Below are 19,394 nucleotides of genomic sequence, written 5' to 3' on the forward strand. Positions count from 1 at the left end.
GAAAGCCCCTGCCACTCAACTGCCAGGTGCGAGTGCACGCTTCTAGATGGAGTCAGCTCATTTAGAATAACAATCAGAGGGCTGGGGATATAGCTCAGTTGGTAGAGTGCTTGCCTCACATGCACAAAGTCCTGGGTTCAATCCTCAGCACCAGAAAAAAAAAAAAAGAAAAACAATCAGTCCACCATCTTTTTGAGATGGACACCATTACCCTAAGTGCTGCATGAAGACACAAATGGTGTGAATATACTTTGTATACAACCAGAGATGTGAAAAATTGTGCTCTATATGTGTAATATAAATTGGAATGCATTCTGTTGTCATATATAACAAATTAGAATAAAAAATAATAAAAAGTAACAATCAGTTGCTTCTCTTCCTCCTCTTGTACTGATCTACTTTTTTTCCTACAAACTTTTTTCAACCCTTATTGGCTCATCTGTCAGCTGCTCCCTGAATAAACGACACCTTTCCTGGCCACAGCAAACATTCCCAATTGTTTTTAGTTAAAAACACCTGAGGTAAGCAACATTTCCCCAGCAGGAGATGTGAATCAAGAGGAAGAGAGAGACCATGCAAACCAGAGGCCACATTCCCATGCAGAGTTCCAATGTCACAGAAACAGAGAGAAGCCATGATCAGAACCAGCTCAACTGCATCAGGGCTGCTTCTGTCCCCAGTAGAAACATGTTTGCATGAGCTGTGTGACTCTGAACCACCTGGTGTCACGGGTGGGCCCCTGGCACTGACCTGCTCTGTCTCCACGAAGTTGGACACGTGGCCATCGTCGTTCACGCCTCGAGTGTGGAAGCGAGCGCCGGCACGCTCACAGCTGATGCGGGAGATGAGGCAGGCCTTGGCCTGCTTGTGTGACGCGTACACTGTGCGGATGGCCACCACCCCACAGATGACCTTCAGGAGCCAGTCACAGCAGCTCACCTGGTGCTGCCTCAGGGGCACGTGCAATAGCTGGTTCCTGCAAAACATAGCCCCACACCAATTCTGGTCACCCGGCAGCCTCCAGCAAGCATGGCACCCAAAGCAGGTGTGGTGACGCACTCATGGGGCCTGGCTTCCGGCTCAGGAGGAGGCGAGTGGGCTCTGTGCCCGTGTGAACTGGGGGTGTACAGACCCAGGGAGCTCATGTGCCTCAGACCGACCCCAGACGGAGGCCCACTGTGTCACACACAGGAGAAAGAAGCAGAAGCCCTCTCCCAAAGGGACCACTGCGTGGACAGTGTCAGCAAAGGGCAGCAGAGCTGGGTGTGAGCCAGTCGGGCTCCATGCAGGGACTTCACGGGGGCCTCAGTGTCAATCGCGGCCACCGCATGTTTTGAATAGAAGCCCATCAGCAAAGAATTTAATCATACGTTTGGATCAAATCATAATTATGGTAATGACAAATGATAAAAATAGTCATGAATTCATGCACACGGATCTAGACGTTATACACACAGGCACAGGAACTACCGTGGGCATATGAAGCAAAAAATGGTGAAAATAAAACTTGGAGGTTCTCCCCACACTGGGAGGATTCTTCTGGGCTCTGGAGTCCAGGGTGATGAAGCCAGGTGCGCGTTCTGGGATGGACTAACGCACCACAGCCTTGAAATGACCCCACGTGAGAGAAACCCCTTTTACAGATAAAAAAACTGAGGCATGAGAAGTGAAGCACTTGCCCGCGGTCACGGAGCAGTGGGTGGCAAGGGGTTCCTACAGCCCCTCTTGTAGCCCCACCTACATGTGGACACACGCCCTCCCCTCCCCTGGCCACCTGGCTCCCCTACACCCAGGAGACCTGGCAGTGCCGTTCAGAGGCCTGTCCCCAGGGGACTCCCTCTGACGGGTCTGGAGTAAATTGAGGTCACAATGCCCTACTTGTTTAAAAAAGGCAACCTGATTCCTGCCCTGGAGCCTTCCTCCAAACAGCACTGCGTTCTCACTGTTAGAAATCCGTGCTGGGAGCTGTGGCGGATCTCGGGAGGCTTCTGGAAGGCCCCTCCTCGAAGGGCCCACTTCCTCAACTGTGACCATGGTCACTTTCACCCTGCCGGGAGCCTGGCCTGCTTCTGCCCCCACTGAGCTCCTCTGCATGAAAACCAGTGACCACAGAGTGGGACTGTACGGAAAGAGGCTTCCCTCTTCTGAGCCACTTGCTAAATTTCAGATGATAAACCACTGTGGTGGCAGAAGCCGGCTGTGGATTTCAGAGCCAGCCAGTCACCAGGCAGGGGAGGAGGCTCTTGGCAAATGCATGACTTGGAATAATCTGTTTCTGGAGATGCTGCCTGGCCCTCTGGGGGTGGGGGGGAGCTCAAATCCAGGAGGAGGAGGGCCACCTCCGTAAGGGAAACAGCTCTGTGCCTCCTGCCAGGACGTAACTGAGGGGAAGCAAAGTTTCAGAGGCTGCACCATAGCAAGGCAGGGAGAGGTGACAGGCCTGCGGTCACTCTGCCAGTGACTCAGTACGAGCAGTTTGTGGGCCCCTCCCTAAGCTTCCATACCAGGTCCCAGAGTGGGCACCAGCAGGCACCAGGCGCCCTGCACAGTTGCCTCCTCCTCACCAACTGCAGATCTAGTATGAGTCCACTTCAAAAAGGGGCACCCTGGGAACCCCCCCTCCCCAAGACCTCTCTCTGCTCAACTTCACCTGTCTCCTCTTTATCTGGGTGGTGTTGTGTCCCTCATATCTCCAGCCCCCGAGCTGGCATTTAAATAAGTGCTAGGGCAAGACAACCCAGAGTTCTCCTACGGGCTCCAAGGAGTCCTGCTCTGCTCCCGACAGTCTTCAAAGCCTCATCATGCACAGCCTGTAGCTCGGCTGCCTAAGGGACACAGGCTGTCCCCGCAAAATGGAACCAACCACTCACAGCAAAGCTGATCCCTGAGCCTGCTGCTGGGCCTGTGGTCTGCAGACCACGGTGGGCAGCTGGTTGGAAATGTGGGAGGAATCTCAGACCCAGTGCAGACCTGTGCACCAGAATCTGCATCTTAACAAGACCGGCAGGAGATTCACAGGGGCTTGAAGTGTGAGGCCCACAGCAGAGAAGTAAAACTCCACTCTAGCAGAGAATCAAGCAGCATGTGGGGCAGGCGCAGTGGGAGGACACAGGGACACAGCGAAGGCCCTTTTCTCAACAGAAGGCAAGAATTCATGAGTGGGGAGCCAAGGCTCCAGGGAAAGACCTCTGATGGCCCTGTGTAGGCAAAGGGGGAAGGCCCAGGGAGAGGGAATGGCCTCATGAGCCCTGTCCCAGGGCTGGGAAAGCCAGTGCAGCCCATGGGGGGTGCTGGGATCCCCACACTTTACACAGACCAGCTGCCTGGGAACAGACGCTGCAGCACAACCCCCACTCACCTGTGCTCTGCCCTGCCTCTCCCCCATCTCGGGGAAGCTCAGGGAAGAGCATCAGCAAGGGCCCAAGCCCTACGCAATCACTGCCCCTTGGCTTCTCTGCAGGACGTGGCAGGGTTGTGACCCTGGGGTCAGGAGGCTTAACTGTGCACAGAGTAGATGCCAAATGATCCCCCCCCCCCGCCAAGAAACCCAGCCACCTTGCTTGGTCACATCCCTGCAAGGCTCCTTGGGCAAGATGCTCAGTTTCCCTGTTGGTCAGAGCTGGTTTAGCTTTGTGATGACCAGTTTGGAGTCTAGAGCCAGAATGCCTGGGTTCAAATCCTGGCTCTGCCACTCACCAAGTGTGTGAAGTTTAGCAAATCCCCCCTGCCCGCTTGTTCACGCCTCAGTCTCCCTCTGTAAATGGGGTCACAGACCCTACTTCAGAGAGCATGAGGATTCTGAGTTCGTATCTACACAGGGCCACCTGAACCCATTCCCCAAGCGTGCCGGGCAGGCGGGGATTCAGTTTACTTTGCTCCTCACTGGGCAGAGTGGGCATGGATCTCAACCCTCAGCCTCCAGAAGTGACCCCCAAATCCTGGGGCTGATGCAAGGTGGGCTCAAGGACTCAGGTGCCAGGCAGAGTCCCCTCACCAGAAGAAGGAGCTCCCCCACTCAGAACTGTCGTCACCCTGCTTCTGCGCCCGCACAGTCAGGTCAAAGCGGGAGCCATCGTTGGGCCAGGCGAAGTAGAACACCCCCGAGCTGAGGATCTTCCTCAAGGCCAGCAGCCGGTCCTCCTCCTTGGCCTCCTCCTGGAGAGGGTAAAAATCCGTGGCGGTGATTTTGAAGATTTCTGCATCTGGAATTCTGCCCACCGACGTGCAGCCTGTCACCAACACCAGGAAGCTCAGGGAAGCGCCACCTGGAAGGGAAGTCAGGCAGGAGAGCTGAAGGGCTCATCGAGTACTCACCGTCCCAGGGCGCTCCTAGAGCTGTCCCCAAGCCTGCGCATCCCTGCCCAGCAGCACAGTGAACCTGGCAGTGCGCGCCTTGGAGACGTGGAGGCCCTGCTTGGGCAGACCCTCCGGGTGGTTCTGTACCTGGAGCCTTCCAGACCCCAGTCCTTTGCCATGTCTGACCTGCAGCCCTCCAAGCTCCTCCCCACACCCCCGGCCACTGCCTCGACTTGGACCTAGTCCGTCAGTCCCCCGCAGCTGTCTCAGCCCTGTCCGAGGGCAGACGGCAGACACGAGCGCCCCCATGGCTCCCACTGTCAGCCAGGACTGACACGGAAGCCCTTCCTGAGGCGCTCTTGTTCTGCCCCTGCCCGCTCCTGTCCTGCCCCACAGGTGGGTGGACACACCCAGGCCTGCTGCTCTCAAACATGCACACCTGATCCACCCTGTGCTTTGCCCAGACGTCCCACGGCCGCGCACCCAGCAAGACCGTCCTCCCCCTCAGCTCCCAGTCCCTCTGGCCCCCAGCAGGGCTCGAACTCAGCACAGGCCTCCCACCTGCTTCTGCCCCCTGCCCTCACCAGGCCAACTCCTTCTCCGTCTCCAGGAAGTCCACTGGGCCCCCCAAGACAGGGTAGGGTCACTCCATGGGCCAGCAGCTCCCTGTCAGCACGAGGCACACAGAGCTGATGGCCTGGTCCCGCCTGAGTCTCTCAGCCGAGGGGTTCCTCTGGGCAGGGCTCTGTGGCACTGGTGACTCCCAGCACACAGGTGCCAGGCGAACACTCCTAAGAGATTCCTGCCCTGCCTTCCACACCACAGGCCCTCTCGGGGCCGGCCACTGTTCCATGCCCCCACCCCTCAGCTGCTTCCCTACATCCTGTGCAAATCGGGGACGGGTGGCAAAGCTGTGCCCCAGGGACAGTGGAACGCTGCCCCCATCAAAGGACAGAGCCCAGGAGACAACCTTTGACCCAGAGGACCCTTCCCACCCCCCTGAGCTCTCAGGAATCCCTACCAGCAAGACCTCTCCCCCATGGCCAGTGGCCACTGTCTAGAAGATGGACCCTGATGTTTGCAGCTCATGGCGTGGGAACCATGCTGGCCCCAACAGTGTTCACTGGTGAGCAGGTCCTGGTGCACCACAGGGGTAGGGGCACCCACAGGCAGGTCACCGGCCCCTCTGACTGCTCCCACTCCCACCACCAGCGTCCGGGGAACATCCGGAGCACCAGGGACGTTATTCTGTGGACAGTAACGGGCGGGGTGTGGGGTGCTGTGAGTGTCTGTGTGTCTCAATAGGACAGGGGGCCTTTAGGTGGGACTGACATCCTCAGCTCTCAGCCCTAAGGACGCAGTCCCACAGCTCGGCCGCAGAGTCTCCTGACCTGGCCAAGGAAGCCTCTGTGGTCCAGCTGAGGAGTGGCTCAGGAAGAGGCATGGAAAATTCTGCCTTCCATCCCACCCTCCGAGACAGGAAGTGGATTTCTAGCCCACGCCCTCGGCAGCCTCTGCGTGGGGGCTGAGTCCCTGGCACGAGTCCCAGGCGGTTGCGGAGGCAGCCAGCAGCTCCTGGCAGGCCGGTGGCCTGGGGGAGGCTCGGGAGGGCTCTTAAGAAGAATGCCATCAGAGAATTCGGCTCCTGAGTCCTGGGTGAGGGGCTCGAGGGGAACAGGTGGGTAAAAGCCACCGCCGGTGAACAGGACAGCACCAACAAGCACCAAGCACCAAGCACTAGTTCTTCCTGCACATTGACTTGATCTCTCGACAACCCAGCAGGGGTACATCATCACAGAGAGGGAAATGGAGACACCGGGAAGTTAAGTGACCTATCCACGTGACAGGGTTCCAAACCACTTTCTGGCTGCACCTCCGGGGCAAGTTGCTCCAGCCCAGCCTGGCTCCAGAGCGGAGTCCTTTCCCTCTCTGCAGGTATCAGAACCTATCTTCCTCCAGTGCTCTTTCAGGGCCACCATCACCATTTCACACACGAGTGACTGACCCCAGAGCTGCTGGAATGCAGCCCAAATACACTGATCTACATAGGAACCTAGATGCAAAGGTATGGTCAGCTTAGGCCCAGGTGCTGTCTGGCCCTGGAGTCCAGTGACTTCTGTAGCTATACTCTTGGAGAAAGTGTGGCCACCAGCGGGCCCCCTGTAAACTGCCTGTGTCACCCTGATGTCCCCATACTAAAATACAAGGTGGTGGGATGAGGCCGTGACACCTCTGGGAGACGTCACAGCAGCAGAGCCCTCTACAAGGGTCAGTGCCCTCATTAAGTCAGAGCTCCCTGGCCCCACCCACCTGATGACACAGAAATGGCGCCATCTTGAACCAGCTCCTCACCACAGACTCCACACCTTGACCCTGGGCTTGAGCCTCCCACAGCTCGGCTCCCTCTAGGGACCTTGGCCATGGAGGCCTGACCAGTGAACGAGCTGACAGCACAAGTCACCTTCTGTTTAGCATGAAGATTCCCAGCGTAGTCTGCATATTGACAGGGACAATGACGAAAGCCCCACGGCCCTCTTGAGCACTGTCCCGGGGAATCCAGAGACTGGATACCTGTCGCCATCTATTATTTAAGGAACATGTGGACAAGCTCTTCCCGAACAGGTGGAATTTCTAGCCACATTGCCATCCCGGTCCGTGGAGTTTCAGCCTACCACAGCACAGCTGTGCTTCTCTGTTTTATTTCTTTTTGGTGCTTCTGTGTTTCCGTGGGTCACACCATCGCGCCATGCAGGATTCTGTTCCTACACTCAGTGTTTAGAAGAGCGTTTTCTGGCTCATCATTGGGGTTACGTTTAGTGCCCAACTGGTTCAACAACGTAAAGAGTATAGTGTCAATAAAACATTTGGTCAAATAATTATGTAACAAAAAAGTAAAACCGTGTTAGGAAGGCATCTCAATGCAACGGGTACACATTATTTCTTAATGCAATGAAAGCAGATTCTGCACCACTTCTAATTCTGCTTTTCTCTTTGTAGCTGTAAACATGACGCACATTTGTTTGTGTTCATAGATGGGAACAGAAAGAACCTCATTATAGAAGTGCCACTCAATTCAGAGTCCTCCTGAAGTCAGGACTAAAAAAACAACATGACAGGGTCCTATCAACAAAATGACCGCCACTGCTGTCAGCTGTCAGCCACAGCCCCCAAGTCCTCCTTCACTGTTGTGGGGAGCCGTCCCGTGGCCATCCCCCAACTTGCAAGCCAAGCTTTACCTCAACACTGTTGACAGTGAAGTTCTCCATTGTCCTTCTGGGTGGCATCCCAGGGCTCGTCCCTCTGGGCCAGCACCCAGGAAGGTGCCTTTCCCCCTAACCTGAAGGAAAGATGACTGTGGGGGGGTGCGGGCAGTGAGGGCACGAGACCTGCCCTCCGCATGGGCACATCCTTACACAAAGCAGTTATAGGGAAGAGTCAAGGATCTGGGAATTGTCTTGCTCAGAGCCCCTGCGTCTGCGCACCTTGGATGGTGTGTGTGGCTGCGTAGGAACCCGGACCTGGGCCTCTGGGCCTCTCCAGAAGGCTCCCTCCCTTCCAGAAGGCTCCACCCGGCACACGTGGCTTCCTCTGTCTTCCACTCTGTCCTTCCCTACATATATGTATGTATGTATATATATTATATTTTGAACCCAGGGCCGCTTAACCCCTGAGCCACATCTCCAGCCCTTTTTATTTCTTGTTTGAAGACAGGGTCTTGCTAAATTGCTTAGGGCCTTGCTAAGTTGCTGAGGCTGGCTGTGAACTCACGGTCTTCCTGCCTCCGACTACCAAGCCACTGGGATGACAGGCATGTGCCATGCGCCCAGCTGTCCTTCCCAATCTTGTTTGACAGCCCTTGTCTGTGCTCCATGTATCACAGATTTTAAGGAAATGTCTGGGATCAAGCCCAGCACAGATGGGAGGCCCTGCCCCTCCCACCTGTCAGTGCAGCGTTGGCCAGTGACCCCCACAGAGGTGTCCCTGGGGACTGACCCGCCTCTGGTGTGAGGCCCCTCCTCAGGGTCACCCTGGCCCAGGATCTGGGCTGTGCTTTTGTGAGACAGGGTCAATTTTCTGACAACCAAGAAGCACGCTAAGCCTGAGGAGGTCGCGGAAGCGTCAGCGGAGGCTGAGACAGTGGCTTACAGCAGCAAGGATCTTGTAGCAAGGGAAGACTCAAACTCAGAAGGCCAGGCTCTGGGCTCTGCCCCTCCAGGGCCCTGTGGGGCCAGTCTCCTGCCCTGTCTGGGCCTCAGGAAGGGTGAACCAGGTGGCCTCTGTGTCCCTTCCAGGCTGAACACTCCAGTCCCTGGGCTCGGGCCAAAGAAAGACCACACGGGAGCTAGCGTGAGGCGAGGGAAAGATGAGAGTGGGCGACAGGCCAGAAAGGGACGGGGACATCCGCCCACAGGAGGACAGAGGCTCGTGTTTGCCCACCACCTGCAGCAGCAGAGCTGGAGGGGTGGGGGCAATGACCTCTCCATGTCACTTGTGGGGGCAAAGGATCTGGTGGGAAGACACCACGAGTCCTGGAGAGACGGGATGGCTGCAGCACAGCAGGGCGCGTGCCAGGGCCACCCAACTGCACACCTGCATGATGGGCGGCAAGCTGCACGTCACATAGGTGTTACCACAATAAGAGCTTAAAATAACCCAGCTGGGGGCCCTGGTGCCTGCCAGTCATCCTGCGGCTGAGCAAGGAAGATCTCAAGTTCAAGGCCAGCCTGTGCAACCAGCAAGATCCTGCCTCCAAATAAAAAATAAAAAGGACTATGGATGTAGCTCAGTGGTCAAGCACCCTGGGTTTAATCCCCAGTACCAAAAAACCCCGAAACCACAACGTCAGCTTAGAGATGCCCTCCCCCAACAGGACTGCCTTCAAAACCAGATCCAAGTTCGAAACTGCCCAATTTCCCAGACCCTGCAGTACCAGGGTCTATGTGTCAACCTCTGGTGGCCACCTGTCACCAGACCACGGGATAAAGATGGGGCCTGTGCAGACATATGCCCTGCTATCAGGACAGCCCCAGCCTCCTGGTCCCCCTTGCTGGCCTTCCTCACGCAGGCCCAGACTGAATTCCCTGGCCACATCCATACCAACCTCTCCCCTGTCCTCTGCCTCCCCAGGCCACATACACTGGGGCCTCTGAGGACTTGGACGTCCAGGCTCTCTCCACCAGTGCAGCAAGGACCTTCACCCAGATGGGACCTGAGCTGAGCTGATCTAAGGGGCTCAGGGTCCTCAGGTCTCCAGCCCCTCCCCCCTTGCCTCTCAGGAGTGCAAAGGGGCACCCACAGCACTTTGCAGGAGCCGCGTCCCCTGGCCAGTGGCTCATGTTTCCACCTCTACAGGGGGAGCCTGAAGTCGGCCATGGCCAGCGCAGTTACCCTGACCTCCAGAGTGCTCCCCTGCCATCTGGAGCTGAATATTTACCAGCAACCACTGGACGTAATACTGAAATAAATCATTCTAAGTCACAAAGGCCATCCATTTCAGAACACTGCAAAACCCAAATCTCAAAAGACCAAAGGCCCAAACCTCCCTCTCCTGAGAAGCTTCAGTCTGAAGTGACTAGACTTGGAAATCAGTTGTCAGCAGCCTACAGGTGACAACCCAAGGAGTCCTCCCCTCCAGAACTCCTAGAGACCGAGGAAGGAAACAGCAGAGCTTCTCAGGACGCAGGGGGGACACCAGCTTCTCCCATCAGCCTCAGGAAAGCCACTGTCCCAGGCCCCTTCACAAACTTCTATGGCCAGCCTTAATGTTTAAAGAACATCCCATAGTTTTCAAGACTTCCATGTTCATCCTCTCATGAAGAGCTCTTAAGAACTGTGTAGGACAGAGAGGAGTCTCCCTGGTTTTACAGATGGGGAAACAGCCCTAGGGAAATTAAATGAATGCAGAAAGCCAGTTGTAAAGCTGGTCCTGGAAGGCAGGAGGGCTGTCTGGTGGAGAATTCACAGGGCTGTTATGTATAGATTCACAGGTTGTGCACTGCACAGTCCAGGAGACACAATTCATTACAGACTGGGATTTGAACAGAGTCCCTTGAACTGTGAAATAGGAGGATCTTGAGGGCTGGGGTTAAAGAGGAATTAAATCCCTAAAATTGCTGGGATAAATTCTTCGTTCTGCTGTACTTAATTTCTATGCTTTGTAGTATATACATCCGTAGCCTAACACCCTGGCTAATCATGAGACAGCTCTTTTTTGTTGGCATTTCAGGGAGGAAGCCTCTTTCTTTTGTTCAGAAGACCTCACCCTCAGGGTCCACAGGGAAGCCCCACCTGATGTCATCTCGGTGGTCACCAAAAGTTGGAATTTCACTCCATGAATGAAACAGAACATCAAGGCCAAGCCAGACCCCAGTCCAGCCACAGGGGTTTTTCCTCCAGCCTGCAGGGGGCAGGGGGCTTCTCAGCGGTCCCAAGAATACACTGCAGTGTGCAGAAAGTGGGCCAAAGGATCCTGGCCTTCCCACAGCCTCTCGTCTTCACCACTCGCCGGCAGCTGGAGGAGCAGCTGAGCACAGGGCGGGGCTGGCAGCCGGTGCGGTGGGCACTACAGGCCTGGGGACTCGGAGATGGGGCGGACAGTGCCTGGGGGGAGCGCAAGGCCAGCCTGGCCACAATGGGGGCCCTGTCTCAGACAAAGAAATGGGGCTGGGATCTGATGGCCTCACCCAGGTGGGTATGCGCAGCTTGGCTGATCCGCCCTGGCTTGCCCACAGGCTGTGTCCACTCACTCCTGGGGACACTAGCTGGGGAAGGGACAAGGGCCTGGTGGCAGCTCTGGGAGTCCGTCACCTCCCTCTACACTCCACACCCCAGAAGTCCCTGTGGCGGCCCCTGGGGACCCACAGACACCCTGGCTGGCTCTGACAGGACTTTTTTGGGACTGGAGCTGCCGCCCTTCTCCTTTGGACCAATTCCTGACAGTGGACCTAGATCACAGGGAGGACACTGGCCATTCCCTGGAGGGAAAGGCTCTAGGCTTCCTGTCCTCCTTGGATGTCCTGCCACCATTCCTTCCAGAAATGCAGGTAGCTTGGTGGTGGGGACAGCCCTGGTGCCACAAGGCACGAGTTTAAAACCCAGGCCAAGGGGTTGAGGATGGTGTGAACTTGAGCCAGTCACCCCACTTCCCTGAGTGCAAGTCCAAGTCAGATGCAAAAGGAATCATTCATGGAAAAAAAAAAAAAAAAAGGTGCCAACTGCCAGATGACGGAGAGCTATCCTGGGCACCTAGAAGTGACCCTGAGAAGAAAGGTGTCTTGACTAGATAAGGACAGGACAGGTTTCCAGGGCTTCCCTTTGCATGTGCAGAGTGGGAGGGTAACCAGGCCAGCCTCCTCGGCCCAGGGCAGGAAAGCACCCTTCAGGGTCGCGGTCCCCCCAGCACCACTGTGGAGGGCAAGGGCCTCGTCACTGCAGAGAGAAACCCTGCCCGAGCCCTCGGAGGCTGCAGGCTCTCATGCAGGAGGCTGGAGGCAGCTGGAGGGGGCTGCAGCCCAGCGAGCTGCTCCCTCTAGGTAGGTGGCTCAACCTTCTGCGCCTGTTTCCTTCCCTGTCCACGGGGACAGAGACACGTCCTCACACCGGCTTATCTTCAGGACTGCCTGGGTTAACCGTGGCTGGCCCCTGGCACAAAGCAGCCCTTACCAAGTGCAGTTTGTCACGTGACCCCTGACTACTTCCTCGGGGGCTCCAATTTGAAAATGCCGATGTGATCCTCACAGCGCAGAGAGGAACACCCCACGGCAGGAAGGAGCCAGAAAAGGGGGGGCCACAGGCACCCTGTTTTCAGCTTTAGAAGCCCTGGGTCTCTAACGACAGAGGCTGTGCGTGGTGCAGACAAGTTTCACATACCGGTTCCAAAACAGCCGAGGCCCAAGGCTGGACAAGCCATGGCCATTCTCATTTCTGCCAAGCAGGAGGCTTGGCCCAGAGGCTGCTGGAATGTCCACGGTCAGATCGCTGATGACCCAGGGTGGGAAGGACACAAAGTGCATGGGCAGAGGGAGGAGGAAGGAAAGGGGGGCTGCAGACTCCCAGGGACCCCAGGCTGCAGGCTGCAGAGGTGACGCAGAAGGGCTCAGCCCTGAGTCTCACCCAAGCAAGGGTGTCCACTGCTGCCCACCAGCTCTCCTCCCTCTGGCCAGGCCAAGCTGCCATGTTCAAGTGCAGTCACCTTTCCTCTCCCCACAACCACTCTCACTCTCAGCCTTGGGCTGCAGGTCTCAGCGTCTCCTCTCTCCCGGCCACCAACCCCCAGTCCAGCCCCTCCTGCCTCCATACACCCAGGGAGCCCGGCCATGCAGAGTCTCGGGCATCTTCCTGCTCGCCGGCCCTCGTCCACCCACCTGGGCCCAGCCAGAGGCAGACCAACGACCCCTGCAGCACCAGCCCCGGCCACCTTTGGGGAAAACTTAGGTCCTGGGGAGAACAGTGGAGGGGCGCCTTCCTGGTACCAGGGCTGGGCGCCCCATCCTCCACCCAGGCAGGTACCGACTGGGCTACTGTCACCTCGAGTGATTAAACTGAATGCCCAACCCCGCTGCCTCCCCAAGAAGGCAAGAGCCACCGTGCCCCCGCGTGGAGGCCCGACGGTGCTGTGGCCCAGGGACACTCACCAGATTTCACCCTGAGCTCCCCCAGGCAGCCGTACGCGTCCGTGAGCTTGCCATACTGTCCTTTAATAACTTCCTTCTCCTCCGGAGCTGCGGGGAAGCACAGGAGAGCAGACATCAGCGAGCGGCTCCTGCTCACGCCCCTTCATTCACACTGCGCTTGCCAATCTGCTCCCACCCACGCGAGAAGGAGCAGGCAGACAATGGCTCGGCCCCCAGCCGCCGCTGAGCGGCCAGGACGGACACTTTCCCAGGAAAGGCTGGTTCTCTGGAGGTGCCGGCAGCTTTCCGGGGGCCAGTGGCTTGCAGCTGGGAGCAGGTGCCCTGGGCCTGGCCTGCCACCCCCGCCCCCCACATCCACTCCGTCCTCTCAGTAATGAGTGGGACACTGGGACTGCGCCTGAGGTCTTTCCTTCCTGAGTGCAGCATGGGGGCCTCATCCTGGAACTTCCCAAGGGCACTGCTTCCACCCAGAGCTGTCTGAGCAGAGGAGCTTGGGCACCCCAGGATGACCCAGGATGGGGGCCAGTGAGTCACAGCCAGCTGTGGCCTTTCCCGCAGGTGGCTGGCACTGTCTGCGCCCACGCAAAGGCACAGCCAAGTTGGAAAGCAGAAGAGGAAAGAAAATGACGAGGGAAGCCCCTTAGACGCAGGGAGTGCTGACCTTCACAGGATGCCACAGACTCTACTTCACGCCAGCGGTAGGGGCCTGAGGACCGCTTCTCAGAACAGACCTTACGTGCATCAAACAAAATATCAACACACATGAAACCTGAAGAGCTTGCACTACGTGAAAGAAGCCAGTCATAAATGACCTCTAAATATTCCATGTTTATATGAAATGTCCAGAACAAGCAAATTTATAGAGACAGAAAGTAGTAATCCTAGTAGCTCGGGAGGCTGAGGCAGGAAGATCACAAGTTCAAAGCCAGCCTCAGCAAAAAATGAGGTTTTACACAACCCAGTGAGACCCTGTCTCTAAATAAAAAATACAAAATAGGGCTGGGGATGTGGCTCAGTGTCAGAGTGCCCTTGAGTTCAATCAAAAACAAAAAAAAAGTGTCTTCTCAGTAGGGCATATCCCAGCCCCTTGGCACTTAGAAATACTAAATGGTGAAATCACCAACAAAAACATAAAAAATGAACAAGAGGTGGCACTGACTGAGTCTCAAAAAGGGCACTTGCTCACAGCATGAGACAGGACATGCTCCACCTCTGCCAGGAACATGTGATTCCGGTGTCACAAACTGTCACCACACTCACGTCCACACAAACCCCACGAGTCTTGATCTTGAGGTTACAAACAAGTTTGAGAGTATGTGAGTTTACAAATATGGGATGTGCAAGTAACGAGGGTCCCCTGAACACGGTTCCAGGGCTCTGCAAAGACGTTAGGAGCCTTGCTAAGGAAGCAGCCATTCACCTCCGGAGAGCTACCGGAACACCAGGGCTCTTCACCTGGTGACAGGAAGTTCCCAGCAGCCACAGGAGCTTCAGGGACAGCTTTGGGAGAGTCTATATAATCTCCAAAATTGCATGCAGATTTTTTATGTGAAAATTCTTTCATTTTATGTGTTCTTTGTAGACATACATGACAGTAGAGTGTATTTGACATATTATGCACACATGGAGCACAACTCCCGGTTCTTGCGGTTATACATGATACGGAGGTACACTGGTGGTGTCTCATGTATGAACCCAGGAAAGTCATGTCCAGTTCGTTTTGTGTGCAGATTTTGAAACGTATTTTTATGAGGCTAGAATCCAAAGTGGTGACTGACCTTGAAAAAGCCAAGAACCAGCTTAATGAATTGGTTTCCCCCAACACTTGATTTTTTTTTTTTTGAGACTGCAGGTGTAGTAACCTAAGCATAATTAATAAGATCACAGATCTCTACCAGCTGCTGAAAGCCCCCAATGCTCACAGCTGAGCAGACTTTGCTGGCACACGGTAGGGGGTACTTACAGCAAATACAGCACCTATGAAATGGGGGTCTCAGTCAGGGTCCCTTAGAAGAGGACTGGGAAGACACAGACCCAGTTGTGCCATCAACCTGCCTCAAAAACCTTGGGCACCTGGGCATGGCAGTGTGATCCCAGTGAGTTGGGAGGCTGAGGCAGGAGGATCACAAGTCCAAGGCCAGCCTGGGCAACTGATCAAGACCCTGTCTCAAAATGAAAAAATAAAAAGAGCTGGGAATGCAAGTCAGTGGCAGAGCACCCCTGGGTCCAAACCCAGTACTAAAAGAAGAAAGCCTAGGGCACCTGGGGGAGGTGGGAGAATAATGTATTAGTCTCCTGTTGCAGCTGTAACAAAACTACACTTGGCTTGGAACAGCAGATAGCTGACCTTAGATTCTCAGGTCTGAGCTGTGAAAGGGAGTCACTGAGCCAGGTATGAGTGGGCCTGGGCTCCACCTGGAGGGTGCAGGTGGCTTGGTGCCTTCTCCAGCTTTGGGGGCTGCCTGTAGTCCTTGGCTTGGCCAGTCCTCCCTCTTCCAGTTCAGCAATCGAGGCACTGACCCGTTTCCATCTTCACATCTCATTCTGTCCGCCTCCCGCCTCCACCTCCATCACTGAAGGACCCTTGTGAACACACTGTCCCCGTCCAGATGGTCCAGGATCAGATCCCAGCTTGGGGCGGGTACTAGGATGTGGTCTTCTGGGGCCCGGGTCTCCTGCTCTCTGTCTACAGAGGAGGAGTGAGGAGGAGGAAGCATCCTTCTTCTCAGGATCTGTTCCCAGGCCCACAATGAAGGTCTGCTGCAGGCAGTGAGGAGCCCACTGTGAGGCAACAGGCTTGTCCAGTGCCCTGCGCTTCTGGAGTCCTGGGAAAGGGGCCTCCTCTTCTGCACCTCCTCCCCAGGTGACAGGTGCAGGCAGGGCCAGCAGAGCAAACAGCAGTTCTCCTTTGCATCTCCGCAGAGAGCTACCAAATGCAATAAAACAACTCTGACCCCAGAAGCATCATTCCAACCCCAGCTCTTCCACACAGCCCTCAGCCTCAGTGTTATCTGGTTCTCACCCTGTTAACCACAAAACAAAGAAACCTTTGTGCATTCATTCCACAGCGCAAACAAACCTGAGCAAATAACACAGGAAGTGCTAAACAAAGTGAGGCGGTCATGTGCGCCCTCAGGGGAGGGAAGGGATCCCTGGCCCTGTGGGATCACAGATCACAGGGCCTCTGCCAAAGGCAAAATCAAACACAGAGGTCAAAAAGCCTTCATGCCCCCATATTTAAAAACAAACAAACAAACAAGCAATACCCAACAGGGCCCTTCTTCCCACTCCTGAATAAACATTTTTTTTTTTTTTTCTGCTTGGTACCAGGAATTGAGCCCAGGACCACTCTCCCACTGGACTACACCCCCAGCCCTTTATTTTCCATTTTGAGACAGGGTCTCACTAAGTTGGTGAGGCTGGCCTCCTGCAGATTACTGCCTCCCTCATAGAAATACCTTCACCACAGACTTAGCTGCCCACCTCTGGGCCTGACAATGGGGGAGAAGTACTGCTCCCTGTCATTACCACACTGCTACCCTGGGGCTTAAACCAGCGTATTCCCGGGCCTGGAGACATGGGGGGGGGGGGGTCCTTCCTCGTGTCTTCTAGACTCTGGTGTCTGGTTTTCCTTGGGGACTGTTGGCTTGTGGCACATCACTGCAGTCTGCTTTTGTCATCAGTGTCCTCTCTCCATGTGTCCCTGTGCTACGGGCCCACCCTTCTCCAGTGTGACCTCATCTCAACCACCGGGCTACAGAGACCCTATTTCCAAATAAGTTTCATTGTGAGTTCCCGCGGCCTAGGAGGTCCTGCGGCCTAGGAGGTCAGCACATCGTTTTGGGGGGCACATCCCAGACCCCGACACCTAGCAACCTTACTGGGAGAGCCGTCCTTCCCCAGGCTGCACTCCTGTGGCCATCTCTCCAGGCTCCTTTTCCTTCCCAGGCCTGGACCCTCTGGACCAGCATGCACCCCGCCCCCAGGCTGCAGCCCCCCTGGTGACCCTCCCTGCCCAGGGTGGCATCCCTGAGCCTCACCTCCCCACGACCTGTCCAGAACCACCCCCTGCTGGCCCCAGCCCCTGCACTTTCCCAGGTGGGTCTGAAGGAAGCAGGGGTGCCCTTGCTCGCCAGCCCGGAGGCCACAAGACATGTGTCCCAGCACCGAGAGGGCAAGGCCAAAGGACGCCATCGGAGGGGCAGGACACACCCCTGCGCAGGTGGACAGCTGTGGGAGCCCGGGGCCTGCAGGGCTGCGGTTTTGCAAGAGAAACAGGACACTCCTGGTGTTTCTGTGTTGGCGACCAATCTCGGCTTATTTTAAGCTCCGCGTGGGCGGCCGCACACCTCTGCAGGCTGCGTTTGGCCGCCACCCGCAACTTCTGCCCCCTACTGAAGGCCCCGGAATAGACGGAAGCTGCCTGCCTGCACACGTCCTGTAGGTTTTTCCGCAGGAGAACCTTCCTGTCCTCCACGGGGCCATGAGCACCCTTCACCCCCGCAGCCCTGCTGCTTGCCAGGGCTCACCATGCCTCGGTGAACCCCCATCTCAGTGCCACAGACTGTGGCTGGCATGTTCTAGGCCCCAGGACCCCACAGAGAACCAGGCGACCAGCCACACCAGAGGGGAGCCGAGGCAGGCATCTGATGGTGGCTAGGAAGGGACACAAGTGAGGAAGGATGAGCAATGGCAGCTGAGGGCAGCCCTGGGGGGGGGGGGGAGGCTGAACCTGTGCAGAGACAGAGCCTACCAGGTGCCAAGGTAGACAGATAAGATCAATAAGAATGACAGGAACAATGACTCCAGACAAAGAGAACAAGTTAGTGAGAAGCAGGAGTATGAATTGTGGTTTGGGAATAGATTTTACATAGTTTGATCTGAGAAAGTCTCACTACAATGGCGACATTTGACTGCAGACTTGAAAGAGGTGAGAGAGATGGCCAAGGAGATAGTGGGAGGAGGAGCACGTGCAAATGTCCAGAGGCAGGAGCACTACTGAAGTGCCCAAGTTGGAGAAAGTAGGTCGGCGTGACTGAAAGGTCACAGAGGACGCCCAGCGCAGAGCCTTGTCGGTGGTGAGGAGACGCTGGGTCTTATGTGAGTGAGGAGAGTCACTGCAGGGATGTGAGGACTGCTCCGGCTGCCACTGAGAACAGACGCTAGGGGGACAAGAAGAAACGCTGGGAGACCCACTGGGAGAAACTGGGATGGCCGAGGAAGAAAGGACCAGGTCACTGCCTGGACAGGGGCAGATGCCCAGGAAGTGCTGAGAAGCAAGCAGATTCAGGACACTGTGCTGGCCTCCCGTGGGAATTCCAAAGAAAAGTCGAGCAGGACATCGGGCCCTAGGTACCCGCGTCACCATGAATCACGGACTCTGCCTGTCAACCCTGTCCTGCCCCCAGGTGCCCCGTCACCACGTCGCTGCGTCTGCACACACTTCCAGAAGAAGCCTGGAGAGGTGAGGCCACCAACACCATGAGCACATCTTGGGAACCTTGGGGGATGCAGCTCAGGGGACGGCGCTGCCTGGCACAGGGCGCAAAGCTCAGCACCACAAAACGAGAAGCAAAGAGACCCCGTGACTCCTCAGCGGCATGAAGCGCCCAGAGGACCTAACCCGGCTCCTAGGGACGAAGCACTGGAGCGGGAGGGCGGCTCCTGGCGTTGGCCAGGCCAGAAGCGCCGCCAAGTGGCCACAGGACACAGGGCCATGCCAGCGGGAGCCCAGCTGGGCCTCAGCCAGCAGGAGGTGTCTATGTCACGGGAGTGGAGGGAGCCCCAGGGCTGGCTTCTGGGCACAGCGTGTTGGGGACAATGAGAAGTGGCCAAAAAACATTTAGGAAACTCCAGAGGTGCAGGGCCCCAGAGGCTGGGGGAGAAGGACCTGCAGGAAGCCCAAGCGGCTGGGAGGGCAGAGGCTTCTGTGCCGTCCACAGCGGGAGAACTGAGAAGGAGTCGCTTCCAGGGACACTGGTGACCAGACAGGAGCAGCTTCCATAAAGCCGAGGGCCAGGACCTAATGGAGCAGTGGGAGCAAACAGGCTGCGAGGAGACCACTCCCCGGGGAGCTCTGGGGGCACGTGGCCACACGTGGGGGCGGGCAGAGAAATGCCGGGCTGCTGAGGGAAGTTGGGCAAAAGATTTCTCCATGATGTGGCATGGCCACCAAGCTAGGTCCCAGAGACGCTCGTCTGGGCTAGGCCAGCAGGATCCGGGCACGGGGTGGGGGGGCCAGCCCCAGCCACCGCAGTCCAGCATGTGAACAGGAGGGCAGGGACAGCACACGGGGACAGATGGGTGCACAGAGACTGGCCAGCACGCTCCCTGAGGGCTTCGATGTTCCCAGTGTGAGGAGAACAAGGCCATCTGCAGGAGTGAAGGCAGGGAGGGGGAGGGGAGGGGAGTGGACTGTCCTGGGGAGGGAGGGAGGGTGAGCTGAGCAGGGGGAGGTGACACAGG

At 56.5% G+C, this 19,394-nt stretch overlaps 1 protein-coding gene across 1 annotated transcript in view; it reads right to left on the reverse strand.

Annotated features, from left to right (window-relative positions):
• Nucleotides 1-19,394, reverse strand: part of Synj2 (synaptojanin 2) — an 85,354-nt gene that overhangs the window by 47,034 nt on the left and 18,926 nt on the right. The window contains exons 2-4 of the mRNA XM_076858085.2: nt 12,930-13,016; nt 3,995-4,265; nt 751-976 (exon numbers count right to left, since the gene is read on the reverse strand). Coding sequence (XP_076714200.2) covers nt 751-976; nt 3,995-4,265; nt 12,930-13,016 — 584 coding nt within the window. The remainder of the gene's footprint in view (nt 1-750; nt 977-3,994; nt 4,266-12,929; nt 13,017-19,394) is intronic.

Source organism: Callospermophilus lateralis, chromosome 6 (genome assembly GCF_048772815.1).
Source record: "Callospermophilus lateralis isolate mCalLat2 chromosome 6, mCalLat2.hap1, whole genome shotgun sequence".
NCBI classification, from domain to species: Eukaryota; Metazoa; Chordata; class Mammalia; order Rodentia; family Sciuridae; genus Callospermophilus; species Callospermophilus lateralis.